Source organism: Rhinolophus hipposideros (genome assembly GCF_964194185.1).
Source record: "Rhinolophus hipposideros genome assembly, chromosome: 10".
Classification (NCBI taxonomy): Eukaryota; Metazoa; Chordata; class Mammalia; order Chiroptera; family Rhinolophidae; genus Rhinolophus; species Rhinolophus hipposideros.
Genome location: NC_138056.1, coordinates 48,409,176 through 48,430,612, shown reverse-complemented (window position 1 = coordinate 48,430,612; position 21,437 = coordinate 48,409,176). Strand labels below are relative to the sequence as shown.

Here is a 21,437-nt window from a genome sequence, read left to right as displayed (position 1 = left end):
AATTAGTTTACTATGAGAACAATTACTTCCTATATACCTGTAGGCTTATTATTATGTTCAGTTTTTGACATATTAACTACCATATTTGAGAACCTACTATGTGCGAGAAACGGGCACAAAAGCTTTGTGTACATTGTGCAATTTAAATTGTATGAAAGTGGGAAGCAGGAAAGTATAGTGCAAAGTGTGTGGATTTTGGAGTGAGGCAGTCCTAGATTTGAATCTTGGCTTTTAACCAATGTAACCTTGACAAATTACTTCCTTCCCCAAGGCTTAATGGTCACCTCTAAAATGGGGATAACACTGACTCTTTAGAATTGTCATGAGATTTAGAGATGACATATGTGTGTGTGTGTGTGTGTGTGTGTGTGTGTGTATATATATATTTAAAGTGTCTAGCACACAGAAGACATAATAGTAGTCATTACTAACATATGTAAAACTGGCATGCTTATAAAAATGGCAAGATCTTCTTTTGATTTAAACAAATATAACCGAACAAATGAAATTCCATCGAGGTAGTTCTCTTGGGAGGCCATATTTTGTACTACTGTTGCTCTCATTCTTCAAATCTCTCTGGAACACCTTTGGGAACTGTCTTATTCTTTGGAACTGCCTTAACAGTGAAAAATTTCATACTTGGATGATTTATAGGTGCCATGGCTGGGGGCTATGATTTGGGACCAGTTTGGATGATACCATTTTTGATCAGGACCTGCTTTATTAAATGGCTTGCTAACTGCCTTTGAAGAAAAATCCCCAAAGTGGAGTTTTTAGAAATATTTCAGGTAGTGATAACATTGTCAAGAAAAGTCAACTGCCCACCAAAATGATTTGTTTTAAACAGCTAGTACAGTAACGGCACATGGCAGCCTCTCAGAACACGATGTGGCTATTAAGAATGAGGTCGACCTGTATAATCCAATAGGGAAAGACATCCAACATCTCTAAATTAAAAAGAAAGAAAAGTGCAGTATGTACAGATTGACTTGGAGGGGGAAGGAGTGGGAACCTCAAGAAAACTGTTACTACGAACATGCACGAGTATTTATTACTTTTGTGATAATAGTAACTATATAATAAAAGTCCTATGTAGTCAGATTTTTGAGAAATAATCAAGCTGGGGAGGTAACAAACATGATTCTACCATTTATCATAAAAAGGATATGGGAAAGAAAAACATTTCAGAGCCAATGATATACCAAACACATTATAGAAGATCTCATTTAATCTTTATAATTCTGAGTATTACCTATATTTATAAATGAGCAACATTCAAACAGTCTCAAAAAGTTAAGTTATTAGCACAAGATCACAAAACAGCTTGGATTTCAAACCCAGGTTCTCTAGCTCCAGAAGAGGTTCTTATTTCCACTGTTAAAACACAAGCTACACCTATACCTCATGTTCAGTAACTCCCAGTCAGCCCCTCAGCTTCAAGGAAACCCGATGCAGACCTGAATCTCCCAAATCTGATCCTTTCCTAACTTCCTGGAATGTGGCTTGAAGCAACCCAGCCGAATGGGAGAAGCACTACACTAGAAATAGGAAAAGCTGGGTTGTCACTATTACTGTGTGTTTTGCTCTCAGGTGCGCACACCTGGATTATAATAACCTCTACATTAGTAACTAAATAGAATTGAAGATAAAATAACCACATTAAATCTAAAACATTAATGATCATTACTACATAAATTTACAGATACTCATAGCTGATAATGTTAAATTCTAACATTAGCAGGCCCCAAGATCAAAGTTTGTTTTTTTGTAGGGAGATGGGAGAGGACATCAGCAGAGATTTTAATGGTCACTAGAAAACAAACCTGAGCATAAAGAAAGGATATGATATGACGCACAAAGCCAAAACAGGCTTGGACTCTGGAAACGGGTGCATATAATCCCAAATCAAAGCCACTATGGCAAAGAAACAGGAGATGGTGCAGATGGTGAGGCGACCGTCAATGAGACCAAAATTCTCCACATACTTGTACTTTTCCAGAAGTACCTAGTGAGAAGATCAAGAAATCATGGTAACAGTAATGCTTACTTCCTGAACCTGCTTTTATTCTTAATTTCTATGATAAAAGCTATGCATTATAAATTACCAAGTACATAGTTCTCTCCAATCAGAATTTTACCACTACAAGCAAAAGAAAACTCAGCTGTTTACAATAGATCCCGGAGAAAGAGTTCATGAACTTCTTATACATTTTTTAAAATCCTCAATCTTTTCCCTAGGATGAAGCTAAAATTTTCTTTTCCCCTTTTAAATGGAGAGATGGCCAATTATGGATGAATGTCTTATATTACCTCAACCTTCTTGGCTCTAGGCTAATTAACCTCAAAAACAAGATTAGCAGCTTTCTGGAATTCAAACATTAGAGAGCTTGAGAAGTTTGAGGTAGCTAACATTTATATTTTAACACATGTTCCCCTGCAAACACTGTAAGGATTTTAGAAACTGCTTTCTGCTTCAATTCCTAACACTGAGAACTAGAGTATTTCCATGTCACAGAAGAAAACGATCCTGTAGGTGGGCATCAGGTGTACACATGCTAACAGACCGCCACCTCCAAAAGTACCTTTTTGGCAGAATCATCCAAAGAATTTTTCACAGCTGATCCATCCCATTTGTCAATTTTTACAGGCTTGTCATCAATCTTCCACTGTAAAACCAACAGAACAGCTGCGCATCAAGAGACATGGCATCTTACTGAGAGGAATATGAACTACTTCCGTAAGAGCGTCCTTAAGTGTAGGTGACATTTACCTTCTGATGTTGGGCAGCTAAAAGACAAAACACTTGAAAATGAAGGTGAAGGAGACGAGGGTCACTCGAATCAGGTGATGCTCCTATGATGTCGCCAGTCTCCACGCTAAGAAAACAGAATCTACAAGCCCCAAACCAAACCACTATGTGGGCCACAGAGACCAGCGCGAACACATATCCCATCCCCGTTCTATCCAAACTTGAGTCTAGAAAGAGCTCCCCTTGGTCACCCTTTCATTCTGGGACAAAACTCAGAAAATATAGATCCACGGACTTTCAGACAGTAACAAAATGAAGTTCTCATTTAATACATCTTTGTCAGCTAACAACTTTTATGTTTTACCAGCATGTCGTAACTACAGGTGAACAGCAAAATCCAGTGTGGTCTACTGGAAAGAACATTTTGAATTAAAAACCAAGTTCTATCACCAGTGAGTTATATGATTTTGAGCAAACCCTGCTTCAATTTCTTTCATCTATAGAGGCTGCGAAAGGTTACCAAATCCTGTGCTGCTGAGACGCAAGTAATTCTCTCACACACTATCAGGAGAAGTTCAGAATGGTACAATACCTATAGAAGACAATTTAGCACCTTGGATTCAACTTCCCGCTTCAGGGGACTGTTCCATATCTGCATACACATGACGTAATACACAAGGCTACTCACTGCAGCAGCATTTATAATAGTATTATTTATATATGTATATATGTATGATACTTAATAGATAGCTAAGTGGAGATGGCAAGTAGGCAGTTAGACATGTAAGTCTGGGGCTCAGGGGAGGTACAGGTTGGAAATATAAATATGGAAGTCATCAGCTTATAGATGGTATTTAAGCCATGACACTGGGTATCTCTTTGGGATGAGTGTAGATAGAGGAGAGGGCCAGAGGCTTGCCAATATTTATATGTTAGGAAGAAGACAAAAAAACAACCATAAAGACAGAGAGACCAGTGAAGGAGGAAGAAAACTAGATCCCTAGTAGTGTTCTAGAAGCTACATAAAGAAAATATTTCAAGAAAGACGTTATCAATGAGTCAAATACTACTGAAATTGACCTAATAATTACTATTGACCGAATTGACAAAAAAAACTACTATTGAGATTTGACAAGAAGAGGTCACAGCAGAGAAATGGTGCAGCAGAGAAATGGAGCAGATAACAGCTAAAAAAGGGACCTGGGCAGATGGAGGCTATTAACTTCTGTGATATCAGTGCTACATGATGAATAAGTAGTTAACAGTAATAATCATATGAAGCTTCAAAGATTACTCCATACACACTGCAAAGATTAAAGAGTTTAAACTGAACTATAATTCACATACCATAAAACTCACCATCTTAAAATGTACAAATTCAGTATTTTTAAATTATACTCACAAGGCTGTGCAACTATCGCCACTATCTAATTCCAGAATTACTGTCATCACCCCAAAAAGAAACCACATACCCATAAGCAGTCAATCGCCTCCCCGCCACCCTCCAGCCTTAGCAACTACGAACCTACTTTCTGTCCGCCTAGATTTGCCTATTCTGGACATTTCATATACTACATGGTATCATACAATATGCGGCCTTTTGTAACTGACTTCTCTCTCTTAGCATGTTTTCAAGGTTCATTCCTTTTTATGGCCAAATATTCCATCTCATGGATATACCACATTTTGTTGATCTACACATCTGGCAATGGATACTGGACTTGCTTCCGGCTTTTAGCTATTGTGAATAATGTTGCTATGATGATTTGCATACAAGTTTTTGTGCGACATACATTTTCAATTCTCCTCGGTTTATATTTAAAGTGGAACATGCTGAGTCATATTGTAACTCTATGTTTAACCTTCTGAGGAACTGATAAACTGATTTCCCAAGTGGCTGCATCCCTTTACATTTCCACCAGCAGTATATGACGGTTCCAATTTCTCACACCCTCACCAACACTGGTTATTTTTTATTACATTATAGGTTATTTTTTATTATAGAGGGTATTAAGTGGTATCCCATTGTGGTTTCGATTTGCATTTCTCTAATGACTAATGATGTTGAGCATTTTTTCATGTGATTATTGGCCATCTACATGTCCTCTATGGATAAATGTCTATTCACATCCTTTATTTATTCTTTTTAAAATTGGACTGTCTTTTTATTATCAAATTAAAGATTTTTTTAATAGTCTAGATACTAGACCCTTATTAGATGTATGATTTGCAAATATTTTCTCTCATTCTGTAGGTTGTCTTTAAACTTTGATAATGTCCTTTGACACAAAAAAAGTTTTATATTTTGATAAAGAAATAATGAGTTTTGAAATGATATTCAAAGTTTAGCTTGCAAAACAACAGTAAAAAGCCAGCACCTCGTTTCTTTCTCTTTCTCTCTCTCTCTCCAGTAATGCCACAAAACTGTTCACTGTCTTTGTCAGAGCTGGGTCAGGAAACAGGCATATCACCCACAAGTCTGGCAAGCTAAGACACCATCGCTGAGAGTAAAAGAGGACACAAGACCTATCTATGGACACATGGTTGGTGGGTGACAAAGCCAGGGCTTAAGCCTAAATTTTCCAATCTCAAAACAGATGTTCCTTCCACTACTACATTAGCTAGCATATGGCCTGCTCCAGAATGAGAGGCAATGTACTAAGTAAGGTAAGAGACCTGGGTTAAAAACTGGGGAATCCAGATTCCGGAACTGTTACTAACTCACTGTGCAGTCTTGGGCAAGTTACTTCATCCTCCCCTCTCCAACTGTGTCCGTGTCTATAGAATGAGGCTGGAACGCATAAGCTTCAAGGTCTCATTACAAACATTTTAGAAAAAACACTACTGATTAAGCAGATTAGTTAAAAAAAAAAAACAAAACAAAAAACTTAGAATGTCAGAACCAGAGGTATTTAAAAAGTCATCTAGGACAATAATTCTCAACTCGCAAGTAATTGTTAAAATGTAGAAGGAATAAATAGCCGTGTGCGAAAACATGCAGATGTCCAGGCTCTACCTCCAGAGAATCTGATTCAGTTCTGTGATGAGGTCCAGAAATCTGTATTTTTTTAACTAGAACCCCAAGGGAGTATGATGTAGACAGTCTCCAAATCATGTTATGAAAAATATTTATCTAAGGAAGTTGAAGCCCAGAATATATAGCTAGTTAGGCAGGAGCTATGTGTATTTTGTTGAGTACTTACTATGTGCCAGACACCACCTTTTAAGGTAGTTACTATGTATTATCCCCGCTTTACAGATGAGGAAACTGAGAGACATAGAAATGTATTAACTTGCCCAAGAACATTACACCTGGTAAGTGGCAGAGACAGGATGCAAAGACAGACAGAGGGCCTGGCTGCAGAGCCTGTGTTCTCAACTACTAAGATATAAAAGCTGGCCTTTAAAATTAAGCTGACAATTCAGCAGAGACAGAAATCCAGCTATGAGGTTAAGAGGGTCTGGAAACAGCTTCTAGAAAGCATGGTTTAATATCACATTTTAATAGCCAAAACAATTTTAACAGCCAAAACAAATCCGGCCAGGAGACAGAGATCCAGGTACAAAGTTAAAAGGATTTGGGGACAGCTTCTGGAAAGCATCGTTTAATACCATATATCAATTTTAATAGCAAAAATAAATTAAGCAATCAATTTTTCTTTACAGCCTGCTATGTAGAACAAAGAGCTTTGATGTATTTTGGGCAAAATAACTTAATGCAATGATCTGAGTTACTCTGTGATGGAGGCTGGAAGATTATATTTGCATACCTATTTTTAAGATCAGGAAAGGAGAATTGCTTTGTTCTTAAAAGTCAGTTTCACAGAAGCAGAAATTCACATCTGCTTGGGGAAAGCGGTAAGCACATTTGCATCTTTTACATTTCTTTACGCCAAGTGAAACTGCAGCTGCAGGAAATAAAATAAAAACCCTCCAAAAAATCAAGGCAAATCAAATTAAAGAGATTGTAAGGTAACAGTCTCTTATTCCCACACAGCGAAAGCTTCTCTATTCATTCAGATCCTGCTCCATTGAGAATAACAGTTTTTTCCCATGTTCTCAGTTTTCAGACAATTGGAGAAGCCATCGCTAAAGCTACTTCTGAAGACTGAGGTGGCAGATCTGAAGTTTTTTTCTCTACTAAATTCAATACTGCAAGTACTTATTATGTGTTAATTACTACAGAGAACTGTAAGAACCTCTTACAGTTCGGGAAACTGGACAAATACAAATTGGTATAACAATGTAAGATGGTATGTCAGTAAGGGACAGCTTAATTCCCATGTGCCACAAGTGCTAGAGAATTCAAAAGGGGAACACTGCACTGTAAGGCAGAAATGAAGTTTTCCAAGAAAACACATAAACAGCTCTTGATTTATTTTCTATTTCACTTCTTGGTTAATTCTTCCAAGTGCTCCCTTATGGGGCCTTTCACCTATTTTTGCTATTCAAGTTGGAAGTTCTCATCATCTCATTCTATTGTTACAGCTCTTCACAACCAACATTTACCAATACTACCATGTTTCCCCCAAAATAAGATCAGGTCTTATATTAATTTTTGCTCCAAAAGACGCATTAGGGCTTATGTTCAGAGGATGTCATCCTGAAAAATCATGCTAGGGCTTATTTTCTGGTTAAATCTTATTTTCGGGGAAACACAGTATACAATTTAATATTTACAAAAAACCTGTATATATGGGCATCCACATTGTTTACTTATGGAAATTTAAGGTCAGTAATACCAAGTAACTTATCCAAGGCCATGAAGCTTTTAACATGCTGCACTAGAACTTAAACTTGTCTTTCTTTTTATATATAAACCCTAGACACTGGTATAAAACCCTAGACACTGGTATAAAGCCTTATTAAAGGCTTTTAATTTCTACCTCTCCAAACTATCAGAACAATTTTCTTAAAGCCACTTTAGTCTCAAAAACATTTGACAGTTTCCTACTCCTACTTCAAGCAATCCATGCCCTCCTCAGTTTTGTCACCACAGGTCTCGTAGAGAACCATCCAGTCAACTCACTACCTGAGAAACATCATGCACCTTCTGTGTACCTTTGCTCAAGCATATTCTTAACTTGTGTATGCCTTCCCTCTCTCTCTACCCCCAAATAAGGTCCCAGCTCTTCTCAGACATGAGGTCATCCCCTGGGACCCTCACCCTCTTATCATTGTGCCTCTCTCAATTGAACTTCTGTAAATAAAAGTACACAATTCAATACACCAAGTACTTTTATGTTTAATATTTAGAGTACCCCATGTCCTATACTCACCAACACTGAGTACTTTCTGACAGTAAGAGTCTTGATGTATTCCTCTGCCATTCACACATTTATATGCGACGCTATAGATTACAGAGATAATTCATGTGTATCATCTCATTTAATTCTCCCCCAAACCCGAACATTTCAGATGAAGAAAGGGAAGCTCAGTGAGGTTAATTAAGTCTTCGTACAGTTTGAAAGTAGCAGAGCTACTTCAGAGCCCAAATCTTATGATCCCCAAATCCAGGTTCTTTCAATAATACAATGACGCCATATACTTTTCAGTAATAACTACCTTAGCAATATGCCTATGCTTAATGTATGCTGGTGATGATCAAATAGAGGGAAGAACAAAAGCAGTCAATGGGATAGGACGAGCACAGGCTGTGGGGTGATCACCCAGCAGGAAGGCAGGATTTGTGTACGAAAATGGCCATCCATTCCCAATACGCTCACATGGCTAGGAGCAATTTGCCATGCCAACCTACAGAACATGTTCCCATCTCTTAAGAAGAGTTAAGCGGGACAACCATGTAATTCAAAACCAGTGACACCCAAAAAAGAGATGCAAAAAGATCTGGATCTGAACCCCACAATATGATGATGTACCCATTTCTTATGCACCTACCATGTGTTAGGAACATGGACACCTGAAAGCTGGTCTGAAAGCTGTTTTCAATTAAAGTAAAAAATCCTGTTTACTACATTAAAGACCCCATGCTTAACATTTCTCATCAAACCGGCTCAGGGCCCTACCATCAGAGAACTGGAAGGGACCTTAGGGTACATCGAGGCTAAATCCCTCATTTCAGAAATGAGACAGACAAGGAGATCAGCATATTTCAAGGTCACACAGCTAAGCGGACGCAGAACCAGTACGAGGACCCACATCTTCATGCAACTGTTTCTTCCAAGATGCTATGCAAGGGACAAGAAGGGCTAACTCAGGAGCAGTTTTCCTTTTTCTTTTCTTTTTCTTGCAAGCCCTTACTGCTAGGACCACAGCTTTTAAAAAAAGCAGCCAACTCATGAATCCGAATGCACTTGAAGGCAGAAAAGGGGGAGAAAACAAGGGGGGAGGGTGAAGATGGTGAGAGGAAAAAAAGATACAAATAAGTTCGGTGTTCGGGGTATCGTGATAAAACGCCTAGAAACTTCAATAAGCAAAAGGCCAAAGAGGAGTTTGCAATCTTGCAGCGACACGCCAGGGTGGTGGTCGCGGTGGGGAGTTTGGGGACTACTGACTTCGAATAGCTGCCTTCACTCCTTCGGGCTTCAGTATTCCCCATCGGTTACATGAGCACATTCAACAGTAGCCCCCACCACCACCGAGGAAAAAGCGACAGCCACGTTGAAATGTGGGAATAATCAAGTTATCCTAAGCAGCTGTGATGGCCAGCATGAAGGACCAGCAACACTTCCGAGAAGGAAAGAAGACCTAAACAGGAAAGAACCCGGGTTTGAGTTGTGGAGAGAGCGGGCTACAAGCGCCGGTAAAGTTCGCTTTACCGTGAACCAAACCGGGGACTCCCCCGGGAAGCCGCAGAAGAAAAGAGGGGCGGGGATGGGACGAGGGGCTTGTCGCCTCCCGGGCCTCCCGAAGTCTCGACTGTCCCCAAGGACCGGCTCCTTACCTTATCCAACAAGCCGCTGCGGCCACTGCCTGTCCCGCAGCTGGGGCCACCGCCAGCCCCACTACTGCCTCCGCCACCACCACTTCTCCCGCCCTGTGCAGCCGCCGCCGCCATCTTGTCTGCCTCTGCGTCTCCCTCCCACTCCTACTTGTCCGAAGCCGATTGGCTGAAGCTGACTGCGTGACGCGCCGCGCGGAGTCCATCGGGATCCGTAGTTCGCTGCCGGCTGACACGAGCTTGCCATCAGAAGTGGCCGCGGGGCTTGCCGGGATTTGTAGTAGTTAGACGGTCTGGCCGCGGTTGCCGCCTACAAGGCTAGCTACCGCGTCGCGGTTACTAAGGGGGTAGAGAAGGTAGTGGCGAGCGCCACCGTGGAGCGACTCCGAGTTCTCCGGGAGGGTCGCCGGCGCGCAGCCCGCCTGACCGGGACGTCGTCCCCTCCGACGCCTCGGAGGTGGAAACGACGCCGGAGGCAGGTGAGGCTGGAAACGTAGTTTGGGTGAGAGGTTAGAGTCTCCCCCGCTTCAGATGTAGCGTTTCCAAAAGGGACGCAGGAGTTTGTTCTCCATCCTTATCTAGCCCTGTTACAGCACCTACCAGTGATTCTCTCTGCTTACTGTCATCTTAGCCGTTAGTAATGTTTTCCTGTTGTGGAGAACTCATTCACTGAGTGCCTGCTGTCTGCTGGGCAGTACCCTATGTGCCCTTATTTATATTTTTATGTAAGTATAATTGGTATATAATATTATACATGTTAGTTTTCAGTTGTATAATACAATGATTCAACATTTATATACCTTACAATCTGATCACCACCCTAAGCCGAGTAATCATCTGTCACTGTGCAAACTTATCACAATATTGACTATAGTCCCTTGGTTTTCAAACGTCTCCGTTGACGAACATTTCGGTTTACGAATGCCGTAAACCTGGAAGTAAATGCTTTGGTTTTCGAACATGCCTCGGAAGTCGAACATGCCTCGGAAGTCGAACATGTCACCGACTTCCACTGAGTGCAAGATCCTGAGGCTTAGCTGTCGGCTGTTTTCAAACGTTTCAGAACTTGAACGGCTTTCCGGCATGGATTATGTTCGAAAACCGAGGTACCGCTGTATTCTCTTTCATCGTTTTCACCCAGCCCCCTAGCCCCCTCCCCCCTCCCCTTCTGGCACCCATCAGTTTGATCTGTTTTTATGAGCCTGTTTTTCAGATTCCACATATAAGTGAAATCATAGGATATTTGTCTTTCTGTCTGACTTATTTCACTTAGCATAATACCTTCCAGGTCCATCCATGTTCTAACATGGCAAGATTTCATTATTTTTTATTACTGAGTAAGACTCCGTTGTGTGTGAGTATATGTGTTTGTACTTACCACATCTCCTTTACACCCATCCTCTTGACAGCCCTGTCAGATGAGGAAAACAAGGAACTTACCCGAGGCTAGATAGCATGTAGCAGAACCTTATTTAGAAGCCAGTTGTTTGTTTGTTTTTAACATCAGAGCTCTGCCACTCTCCTTTTGCAATTCCCGGATGTAATAGTATTCTAGATTTTTATTAATTTACTTTTTCCCACAGAAAATTTTGAGCACCAGTATTGCCTAGAACTGTACTATGGGATTCAGAGGGATCAAGACAGACCTGTTTCCTACTCTCGTGGAACTACTACTCCAGTGACCTAGAGTTATCACATAACAGGATTATACTATACTATGCTCTATTACATTGCATCACTTGTTTTTTATTCCCATAAGTCCCTCATAAGTGTCCAAATGATTGAACAAATATTTATTGAGTGCTTACTACGTAACAATCACTGTTCTCGTCACTGGGGATATATCCCTGAATAAAACTGACAAAATACCTGTGTTAGTGAAGCTAACATTCATCTGATAATTACCATTAAATAGTAATAGATGAGATTTCTTCACCTCTGTGATACAATCCACTCAGATGCCCCTGTTAGCTTTTTGTTATTGTTCATTTTTTATAACTTCTTGTATTTCAAGTCCCAGTTCTAATGTCACCTGCGCTGAGAAAACTTCCCTGATCATTATTTCTTCCTTTGCAGACAAAATGAAGCGCTCTATAGCATTGTGTTCCTGGTTCAGTTTAGTTCAGTAAACAATCAGTGAGCCTCTTCAATGAGCTGCATGAGGTGCTGGGGATAGATATAGATAGCACCCAGGCTTTGCCTTAGACGGGCTCACAGCCTGGGGTTGGAGGTATTTGGAGTGGGGAACAGACAGGTAAGCAGGCCATTATAATACAGTGGGACACATTGCCTCCATTGGGAGGTGGGCCTGAGGGGGTAGCACAGAGAGCGTCAACCTGAGGAGGGGACATACAGGAAAGCTCTCTGCAAGAGCCAGGCAAAGAAGAGGGGGAATAGGACAGCAAATGTATGCAGATGAGAAGCATTACTCTGTGTGTGTGTGTGTGTGTGTGTGTGTGTGTGTGTGTGTGTGTGTGTAGCTGGGAGGCACTATAGATTGAGGTAAGCTGCTTGAAGTTTGAGGTAGAGAACAGAGGAATCTGAAACTAACTAGGCAGGCAGCCTCTAAGTCTGGAACTTGAACTTTCCTTTTTCCACCATACAGGTAAAGCTCATTTCTCTCAGGGTTACTTTCTACACACTGTAACCTGGGGGCTATCTGCCCTTCCTAGATCATTAGTTGTAAATCCACACCTTCTCATAGGGAACTGGTATTTCTATGATTAGTTGTGTGCAGGTCTGTATGTCCCCCACGAGCCTGAGTCTGATTCATTTATTGTGTTACGTGCATAGCAAACATCTTTTCCCAGATTATGTGTTATCTATCAACTTTGTCTTTGCTATTGTTACTGTGCATAAATTTATTTTGTGTAAATGATTATGTAAACCAACCCTTTCCTTACCTATTTGTTTGCACATCTTATTTCAGCGCTCTAGCCCCACCCCACTGTCGTAAAATTAGTCTCCTGTTCCACCTTCCCATCTATGTCTCTGTCTCTCTATCTTTACATCTATATCAGTCTATCTCTGGGCTCTTGAGTCTTATGGTATTTTTTGAGGCCTCAGGTGAGACACATTTTGGAGCACAAAGGTCATAGTAGGATAATAAGAGAAAGGTGAAGAGCTCTGAATGACAGCCTAAGGAGTATAATATCTATTTTACAGGTGAAGAAACCGACGAAGAAACAAACAAAAAAGGAAGTCAAGGGACTTTTCCCAAGATCAAAGAACAAGTAAGTACTTCGCAGACCAGAAGCAAGGTCCTTATGGTCTGTAAATTACTTGAGCCTTCTCAAATAGTCCATCATCGCTAACATTTCCCAGCCAGCTATTCATTCATTCATTCATTCATTCATTCATCAATCTAGCAGATAGGTGTGGTTGGTCACAAGAGAGATTTCCTAAAAGACAGAATGGCTGAATCACTATTGATCTTTCCCCACTTATCCCTCAATCCATTCATCTTCCCAACACGTTTTTAGTGAGTTCTAGGCTCTATGCTAAGCGCTGGGATTACATAGGTGAATAAGGTATCACAGTCCCCATAGCAGATGGGAAGTTAAGGGGAGCAAACTGTTATGATAAAATGATAAGTACTATATATACTAGGAGAAGTACAGGTTGTCATGGGCACACATAGGAGGGGCCTCCAACCCTTTTCGGGGTGGTCAAGGATCAGGAAATTCATAGTGCCCTATGTTGGACCAAAGGAGATACCAGCATCACTCATTTATCCCACAGGTAATTATGGAATCTGTTGTGTGCCAGGTGCTGTGTTAGGTGTTGGAATTAAAGAGATGAACATCACAGACGCTGTCCTTCCTCTGGAGGAGCTTAGAGTCTAATTAGGGAGCTCAGAGACAGGTATAAAACCCTTGGGCCTCGGAAATACCATTGTATCCTTCATTTGGCTCACACATGTTGATTGGGTGTTTTCCTATGTGTTGAGTGGGTGTTTCCTCTGAGTATTCCAAAGGTGGAAGGAAGACAGTGAATTGGACGTGTTTCCAGACTCGGAAGTTCATAGACCAGTGAAGAAACCCTCTCATGATTGCTAGTAATCGTATGAGGTAGAAAAGCTCCACCACGAAAGAGATACACAAGAAATACTCCAGCGTTTAATCACAGTAGCAATTGTTTCCCTCTGGAAGGTTCAGTGAAGGCTTTGTAGAAGAGGTGGCATCTGGGCTGGGTCTAGAAAGAAGCTCTTTTCTTTTCTGTTTATTACCTCATATAATTCTTACAACAATTCTCCAAGGCCTAGGTTTTTATCGTCATTTTATATGTGAAAAATCTGAGGCACAAAGAGATAAACTGATTTGCTCAAGGTTGCTCAGCTTAATGGTAGAAACTAGACTCAAATCGAAGCCTCTTGTCTTCAAAATTGTTGCCCTTCCTACTATGCCACTCTACTATTCATATTTGTCACTTCCAGTAAACATTTTGTGAGGATACCTGATCCCAGCTCCCACTCTGCTCCTTCCTTTTACTGAATCTGTTCCCAGAACCTCCATCTGGTTCTGGTTCCCAGGACCCCACATTCTTCCCACATTTCTTCCACTGCCTAAGAGCTTATAGGTTCCCAAACCTCTGCTGCCCCAAAGCGTCTGAAGCTGTCCCAAGCAGGTCTGCGAATGACTGGGTCCCTTGAAAGAAAAATCTCAAATCTCTAAGAGCTCAAGGTTTAAGGAATTTAGATCTTTTATTAGAGATTTATTCCTAAAAGAAGTGGCATTTCAGCTGAATCTTAATGGATGAAATCAACCAGATGAACAAGATGGAAATGGTTATATTAGGCCCAGGGAACACCAAGAACAAAGGCAGATGAGACTAAATGTTTTGGGACTAGAAAATGATTGTGAACCTGATGGGTAGAGCTGACTGGAGCTGGGAAGGTTGGGACACAGGACTCCAGGGGCCTTGAAGACCACGCTCAAGCGTTTGGCCTCGTGCTCAGTGGAGAAGATGTGCAGTATTCTAGGTGAGCAGCGATGAAAGGGTTCATGAAAGCAGTGAGAGACAGAGAAAAGTATATTGGAACAGTATTTCTGAACTGGAATTGTCATGACTCTGACCAGTTAATGGAATCCCATTTCACCTAGCATTATTTTTATCAGACCTCTCTTTCTAAAGCACAGCTTGGGTCATGGCTCTACCCAGCTCAGATATCCCCCATGGCCATCGGTTACTTACAAGGAGAAACCTGAGCTCCTAGCCTGGCACTGAAGGTCCTTCAGGAGCAGGCACCATCCTTCCCGTCCAGCCTTATTGTCCAAGACTCCCAAACACATCCCCTTCCTGGGTGAGGTGGTTTCTTCACTGCACCAGACATGCCTGCCACCATGTCCTCAGTCCTGTGGCCTTTTTGTTTACAATGCGTATCCTGCTCTCTATCAGCAAACTCAATTCATCCCTCAAATCCTGTTTATCTAGTTCAAATCTCATTATTTTCCTATCATCTTGCCCAAAATGTGAGCACCCCCTTCCTTGAATTCTGTTAAAGAACATTGCTAGTGAGCAGTTAATATGTACCATGCACCACCTTTGTAACTTGATTCTCTCATTTGTCTATCAAGGTAGGTGTTATTACCCCCATTTTACAGGTGAGGAAACTGAGGCTCAGAGGGTTAGGGACGAGAGCAATGCAGCACCTTCTAACTCTTCTACTTCCTCGACTCTCAGGGAGATGGCCTCCTCAGGAATCTACCACCTGGACGATGGAAAGCCTTACCTGAACAACTGCTTTCCAGCCAAAAATCTGCTTCGGATGCCAGAGGAAGGTCAGGTGACTTCTCAAATTGGTACCTTTGCCTCACACCCAGCTCCTTCTTTAGAATGTCTCTCACATCCACTTCTTTTTCCCCAGCCCCTTGACTACTGTTCCCTGCCCCACCTGGTCCCATCCCTTCTAGTCCATCTTCCTCCAGCACCCAGCAGTCTCAGGGAGTCTTCTAACGTGCACATCTAACCATTTTCCCTTCTGTCCAGTGACTTCTCATTGCTGGCCCTTCTACCTGCTGTTCTATCTTTAGAATCTAACCTCCCCTTTTCCTTTGTATAACCCCATTCCTTTATTTATGCTCTCACTTCACATAGCTTTTTTCCTTTGCCCAGGATGTCCCACCCCTCATTCCAGTTATCTAAACTCTTCCCATCCCACAAAGCCCAGCTCCTTTCCCACGTCTTCCACATGTCTAGCTACTCTAACCATCAGTGCCCATCCTTTCTTGTGAGCCATCTTCCTCTCTGTGTTTCTTATTTGGTGATTCATTATATTCTGCCAAGCTTCTAAATAAAATAGCTGAAACTTGATTCTACTAAGTAATTTTTCAAATATTTATCTAGTTAAAAATACCCCTGGGGCAGGGACTCCTCATAACACTGAGCAGAGGCCTACACATGGAGGCCTACACTACCAAAGACACATGGGTTCAATGAGTTGGATTTGTAGCTTTGAAAAAATAGAGCAAGGGAGACAAACCCTTTGTTTACTCTAGATGAAATGACTTGCAGGTCACTCAGTCCATGTCATATTGGAAGGACCTTCTCCTCCAGTCTCTTCCCCACCTCTCTAGAGCGATTTCATCTTTCACATGGAGACCTTCTCTCAATCTCCACCAGTTTAAGACCCTCCCATGGAGCTCTCAGTATGAATTCATGATTTCACACCCGTACCCTGCTCATACACACATAGATGGACAGATAGAGAAAGAAATAGAGCCATGAGCATCTGTGTGTGTTAGTATATGTACGTGTATTTTCTCGTCCTCTGAGAGCAATGATCCCCCAGTCATGAAGAGCATACTAGCACCTAGATCTTGGTTTCTAACTTCTATTCTCCACTAAAAGAAGCCAGGACTCCTCAGAGGAAAAGTTGTTTCTAGGGCTGGGGCAGGAAAAATACAAACTGAGCCTGGAGCATCATGTTGTACCAGAAAGTAAAGAAGCGCCCAGAAAAATGACTGGGGCATGTCGAAAAGATGTAAGGGCCAAACGGAAGGGACTCCCAATGGCCATGCTGGGACACTCTGAGCAACAAAATAAAGGTAGACTTGGGTTGTGAACCATAAAATAAATGAATATCCATGAGCCCATCATGATATAAATAAATATTTGAATACATAAATCAGTGAAGGAGAAGGGACAGCTCGTTCTTACAGTAGAATTCCAGTTAATAATCGTAGAAGGAATGAGGAAGTAGAAAAATCACTATTAAAACATCACAATAATAGTTGTTATAGGCAAGAAATTTCTATGGATGCTGTCAGTCAGGATTCTCCAGAGAAATAGAACCAATAGGAGATATATACAGAGGGTGCCAAAAAAAGGTATACACATGTTAAGAATAGAAAACTATTCACATTGTAATACTCAATATATACCGATAACAAAAGATGAATACAAGTCACGTTTGACTTCTGCAATTACAAGAGGTGCTGATAGTCGTTACCATCAGCGTCCAGACACTTCTGATTACAGAGAACTACTGCTTGAGCAACGTTGACCAGTGTCCACTTGTATATATTTTTTGGCACCCCCTCTCCCTCCCCCCACCCCCCCACACACAAAGTTCTGACAATTAAGTTCGAAACTCATCCTAGAAAAAGTGCTACCTACCTCATTGCTGAATATCACTATGGTCACCTTCGAAGTATTCCCCTTGAGAAGCTATGCACTGACCCCAGCACCTAGTCCACCGTTCAAAGCAATTTTGGAACTCTTTCTGGAATGACCTTCGGAGCTGTTGTTGTATTACCCTTGATGTCCTGAATGTCATCAAAATGTCTTCCTTTCAATATTTCCTTTTTCTTTGGGTAAAGAAAGAAGTCACTTGGGGCCAGATCAGGTGAGGAGGGAGGGTGTTCCAATACAGTGACTTGTTTACTGGCTAAAAACCCCCTCACAGGCAGTGCCGTGTGAGCATTGTCGTGACACAAGAGCCATGAATTGTTGGCGAAAAGTTCAGGTCGTCTAACTTCTTCACGCAGCCTTTTCAGCACTTCCACATAGTAAACTTGGTTAACTGTTTGTCCAGTTGGTACAAATTCATAATGAATAATCCCTCTGATATCAAAAAGGTTAGCAACATCGTTGCAACAAGTTCACGACCTTAATTGTCAGACCTCCGGTGCGTGTGTGTGCACATACATACATATATATGTATATATCTTACTAATTCTGTTTCCATATACATACAAGTATATATATACATATACATGTGTATATATATATATACATACACACACACATTTATACACATACATACATCCACACACATATACAGAGGGTGCCAAAAAAAGTATACACATATTAAGAAAGAAAAAAGCTATATTAAAATTATGCTGATGGGAACCACTTTTAGCACCTCTTATAATTACAGAAGTCAAACGGGACTTGTATTCATCTTTTGTTATCGGTATATATTGAGTATTATAATTTTAATTCCGTTTTCCTTTTCTTAAAATGTGCATACATTTTTTAGCACCCTTATATATTAGATATTTCAAGGAATTGACTTATAAAATGATGGGGGCTAGCAAGTCTGAGATCTATAGGCCAGGCAGGCTAAAAACGCAGGGAAGAGCTGAGGCTGCAGTCTTACAGCAAAATTCTTTTTCCTCGGGGAAACCTCAACTCTGCTTTTAAGGTCTTTCAGCTGATTGGGTGAGGCCCACGCACGTTATCAAGGATGGTCTCCTTTTCTTAAAATCAGCTGATGCTAGGTGTTGGCCACATCTACAAAATACCTTTATAGCAACACCTAGATTAGTAACTGATCGCATAACTACTTATTCGTACCATAGCCGAGCCAAGTTGACACATGAAATTACCCATCACAGATGCTAGAATTAATGGGTCAAAGTGTGATGAGAAACAGGATATTTGCATAGTCTCAAGTTATCTTTATTAATTACAAAGGGAAAAATAGTAACTTCTCAGTACAGAAACTAGCCCGACACCATCTTCCTAGAGAGATGGAGCTTCACCAGTAATAAGATACACTAACATTGTGTACCTCTGATATGATGTGTGGACAAGGCACAGCATCACTTCTGTGGTCGCTTTGCCAAATCTAATTATGGGAAAGCGTCAAACAAATTTAAATTAAGGGACATTTTACAAAAGAATTGATACTTTTCAAAAGTGTCAAGATCACACAAGAAAGAAAAAAGAAAGACTGAAAAACTGTCACAGATTGGAGGAGACTAAAGAGACATGACAACAAAATGAAATAGGAGATCCTGGATTGGATCTCAGAACAGGAAGAGGACATTAGTGAGAAAACGCAAAATTCAAAGAAGGTTGTAGATTAGTTACTAATATTATACCAGTGTTAATTTCTTGGTTTCAATCATTGTATTATGATTATACAAGATGTTAAGATCTTAGGGGAACTGGATGAAAGGTGTGTAAGAACTCTGTACTGTTTCTGCAACTTTTCTGGAAGTCTAAAATTACCTCAGCATGAAAAATCATGGAGTGGGGGCGGAACCTTCCCGTAGATACTCTTCCTGCTAAAAGCCTACCCCATGAAAACCCAAGCTCCTTCTTCTGGTCCTCCCGGCCTTTTCGGACCTGACTCTGCTGACCTCCCAGACTCGTCTCTCTTCCCTCATGCTCATCTCCTGACACGCTCTACGCCTTCCTTCCTGCCTGTGTTGGGGGCTGTGGCACCAACTCTGACTGCAGTCTCCTAGAGTCAGGGCTATTGGGAGAGGACAAAGGACCATGCCCCAGATGGGGGCAGCCTGGGGAAATGCAGTGCCTGGACTGTCAGGCCCCGAGGAGGAACGGGAACTCGCTCACATCAGACATAGGGCAGGAGCTGCATCCTAGAAGCAGAGTGGATAGCAGTGGTCAGGTGAGCCAGGGCAAAGCTCCCGGCAGGGGTAGTGGGCTGTGCTCGCGGGGAGCCAGTGGTGAGAGGCACCAAGCTGGTTTCAACAGCTCTGTGCTCTTCGCCTGCGTGGTCCCAGTCTTTCAGACCTCTGCGTACCTGGGCTCTTCCCTCTGCCCAGGCTTCCTGGGTTTTCCATTTCCACCCAGTCAACTTTCAACTTCGTAGATCTAGCTCATGCCCTCGGCTTCCGCTCTCTGGGCTTCCCCAGCACTCCTTACATTACTGAGCCCCTTGGACTCAGGGCCTGCATCTGTCTCATCTCCATAGCCTCAGCTCCCAGCACAAAGGAGATGCTCAGGAAGGGTCTGAATGGATGATTGTGGGCGGGAGCTGTGGCTCAGGGTTCCTTCAGCCATTCATGCAGCAGCACTCACAGTATGGTAAGCTCTGTGCAGGCCTTGGGAATATTGACATGAATGAATCAAAGTCTATGCACTGTGGAGCTCCCACTCTAGAGGGCAAGAAAGACAAACAAGTGAACGAATAAAATAATTACAGATTGCAATGAATACCTTGCAGTGAAAAACTGCCGATGGAGAGAACAGATTCTAGAATGTTATCATGATTTTTGTTAGGTGAGTTTACTACCGTGTTTCCCCAAAAATAAGACCTAATTGGAAAAGAAGCCCTAGCATGGTTTTTCAGGATGACGTCGCCCAAACATAAGCCCTAATGCATCTTTTGGAGCAAAAATTAATATAAGACCCGGTCTTATTTTGGGGGAATCACGGTAGTTAACCTCGTGTTCTTCTTTCTACTTATATATATATTTTCTAGTTTCTTTCTACAGTGAACTGATATTATTGGTTTTTTTTAAATGACAACTGTCCTATCATTTTCTTATCCTGAGCTCCTGGTGCAATCTTTCCCCTCTAATGATGGGATCCAAGGTAAGGTTTGGGAAGATGGAGCCCCTTGAGCTGATGTCACACATTGAACTTGACCCGAGAGATGACAAATGGGGGAGTAACCAGCTGGCACAGGAAAGAATGACCAGCTCCGTTGAGGGGAGGTAGTAAAAGCTTCGCAGTACAGAAAATACTTGATCTGGACTCTTGAAGAACAATTAGAGTTTAGAGGCAAAAATGTAGAGGAAGGAATTAGGCAAGTCATTCCACCTCTTTGAGTCTTAGCCTTTTCGTCTGTGAAATGGGGGCAGTAACATGTCCTAACTGGATTTGGGGGCTGGTTAATTGAGATATGTATATAGACACCTCCTCTCCTCTGCCCCCTCCCCACCCCCGCTGCCAGCAGCAGCAGTGTCTGGTGCATATTAGGTAATGAAGAGCTAGTTTTAGTTTTAGTATTACAGATAATACTAGTATTAAAGCACTAGTGGCTTTGAACAAGTTTTGCTCACTGTTCTGATCTTCTCTACAGGCCGAGGACACTGGTTAGTGGCTTGGAAAAGTAACCTCAAGAAGAAGCCCAAGGGTATGGTTGAGGTACCAGCAAAAGGTCAGGAAAGCCAGAAGAAGATTTCTTTTGAGGTCAGAGGGAAGAAAGGGTCTCGGTTGGAAAACCAAGTGGACACTCCTGGACACATGCTGGACCGGGCTTTTCTGGTGAGAGGAAATGCATCCTGGAATGGCTGGCAGCATTCGCTGATGGCTGGTGGCTGTCCTGGCTGCTCCACTCTGGTACAGCTGCCCCCAACCCACCCCAAACTATTAGAGTGATCTTGGTGAATTGAGTACAGCCAAGATGATGAAGGGACCCAAAGCTTTCCTTACGCATCAGGCTTTCTTTACATACACCTTGTGAGATAGGTATTATCCCTATTGTGTTGTTGCCATTGTGTGCATGGGAAAACTGAGACCCCAAGGGTTAATTTGCTTTGGCCAAGGTCCCATGGATAGTAATTAGAACTCTAGCCTACTGACTCG

General features: G+C 41.8%; 2 protein-coding genes across 4 annotated transcripts in view; one reads left to right on the top strand and one right to left on the bottom strand.

Annotated features, from left to right (window-relative positions):
* SPCS2 (signal peptidase complex subunit 2) overlaps positions 1-21,437 on the bottom strand; it is a 67,642-nt gene that overhangs the window by 6,718 nt on the left and 39,487 nt on the right. Inside the window, exons 1-5 of one of the 3 annotated variants that reach the window (XM_081061877.1) lie at positions 9,654-9,774; positions 9,265-9,457; positions 2,771-2,891; positions 2,583-2,666; positions 1,845-2,005 (exon numbers count right to left, since the gene is read on the bottom strand). In XM_081061877.1, coding sequence (XP_080918003.1) covers positions 1,845-2,005; positions 2,583-2,666; positions 2,771-2,891; positions 9,265-9,308 — 410 coding nt within the window. In that variant the 5' untranslated portion in view covers positions 9,309-9,457; positions 9,654-9,774. Of the gene's footprint in view, positions 1-1,844; positions 2,006-2,582; positions 2,667-2,770; positions 2,892-9,264; positions 9,458-9,653; positions 9,867-21,437 lie in introns of those variants that run through there. The other 2 variants (XM_081061878.1, XM_081061879.1) reach the window with 2 other exon arrangements.
* XRRA1 (X-ray radiation resistance associated 1) overlaps positions 10,001-21,437 on the top strand; it is a 51,713-nt gene continuing 40,276 nt past the window's right edge. The window contains exons 1-4 of the mRNA XM_081061880.1: positions 10,001-10,129; positions 12,816-12,883; positions 15,333-15,430; positions 20,932-21,116. Of these exons, the coding sequence (XP_080918006.1) occupies positions 15,337-15,430; positions 20,932-21,116 (279 nt within the window). The 5' untranslated portion in view covers positions 10,001-10,129; positions 12,816-12,883; positions 15,333-15,336. The remainder of the gene's footprint in view (positions 10,130-12,815; positions 12,884-15,332; positions 15,431-20,931; positions 21,117-21,437) is intronic.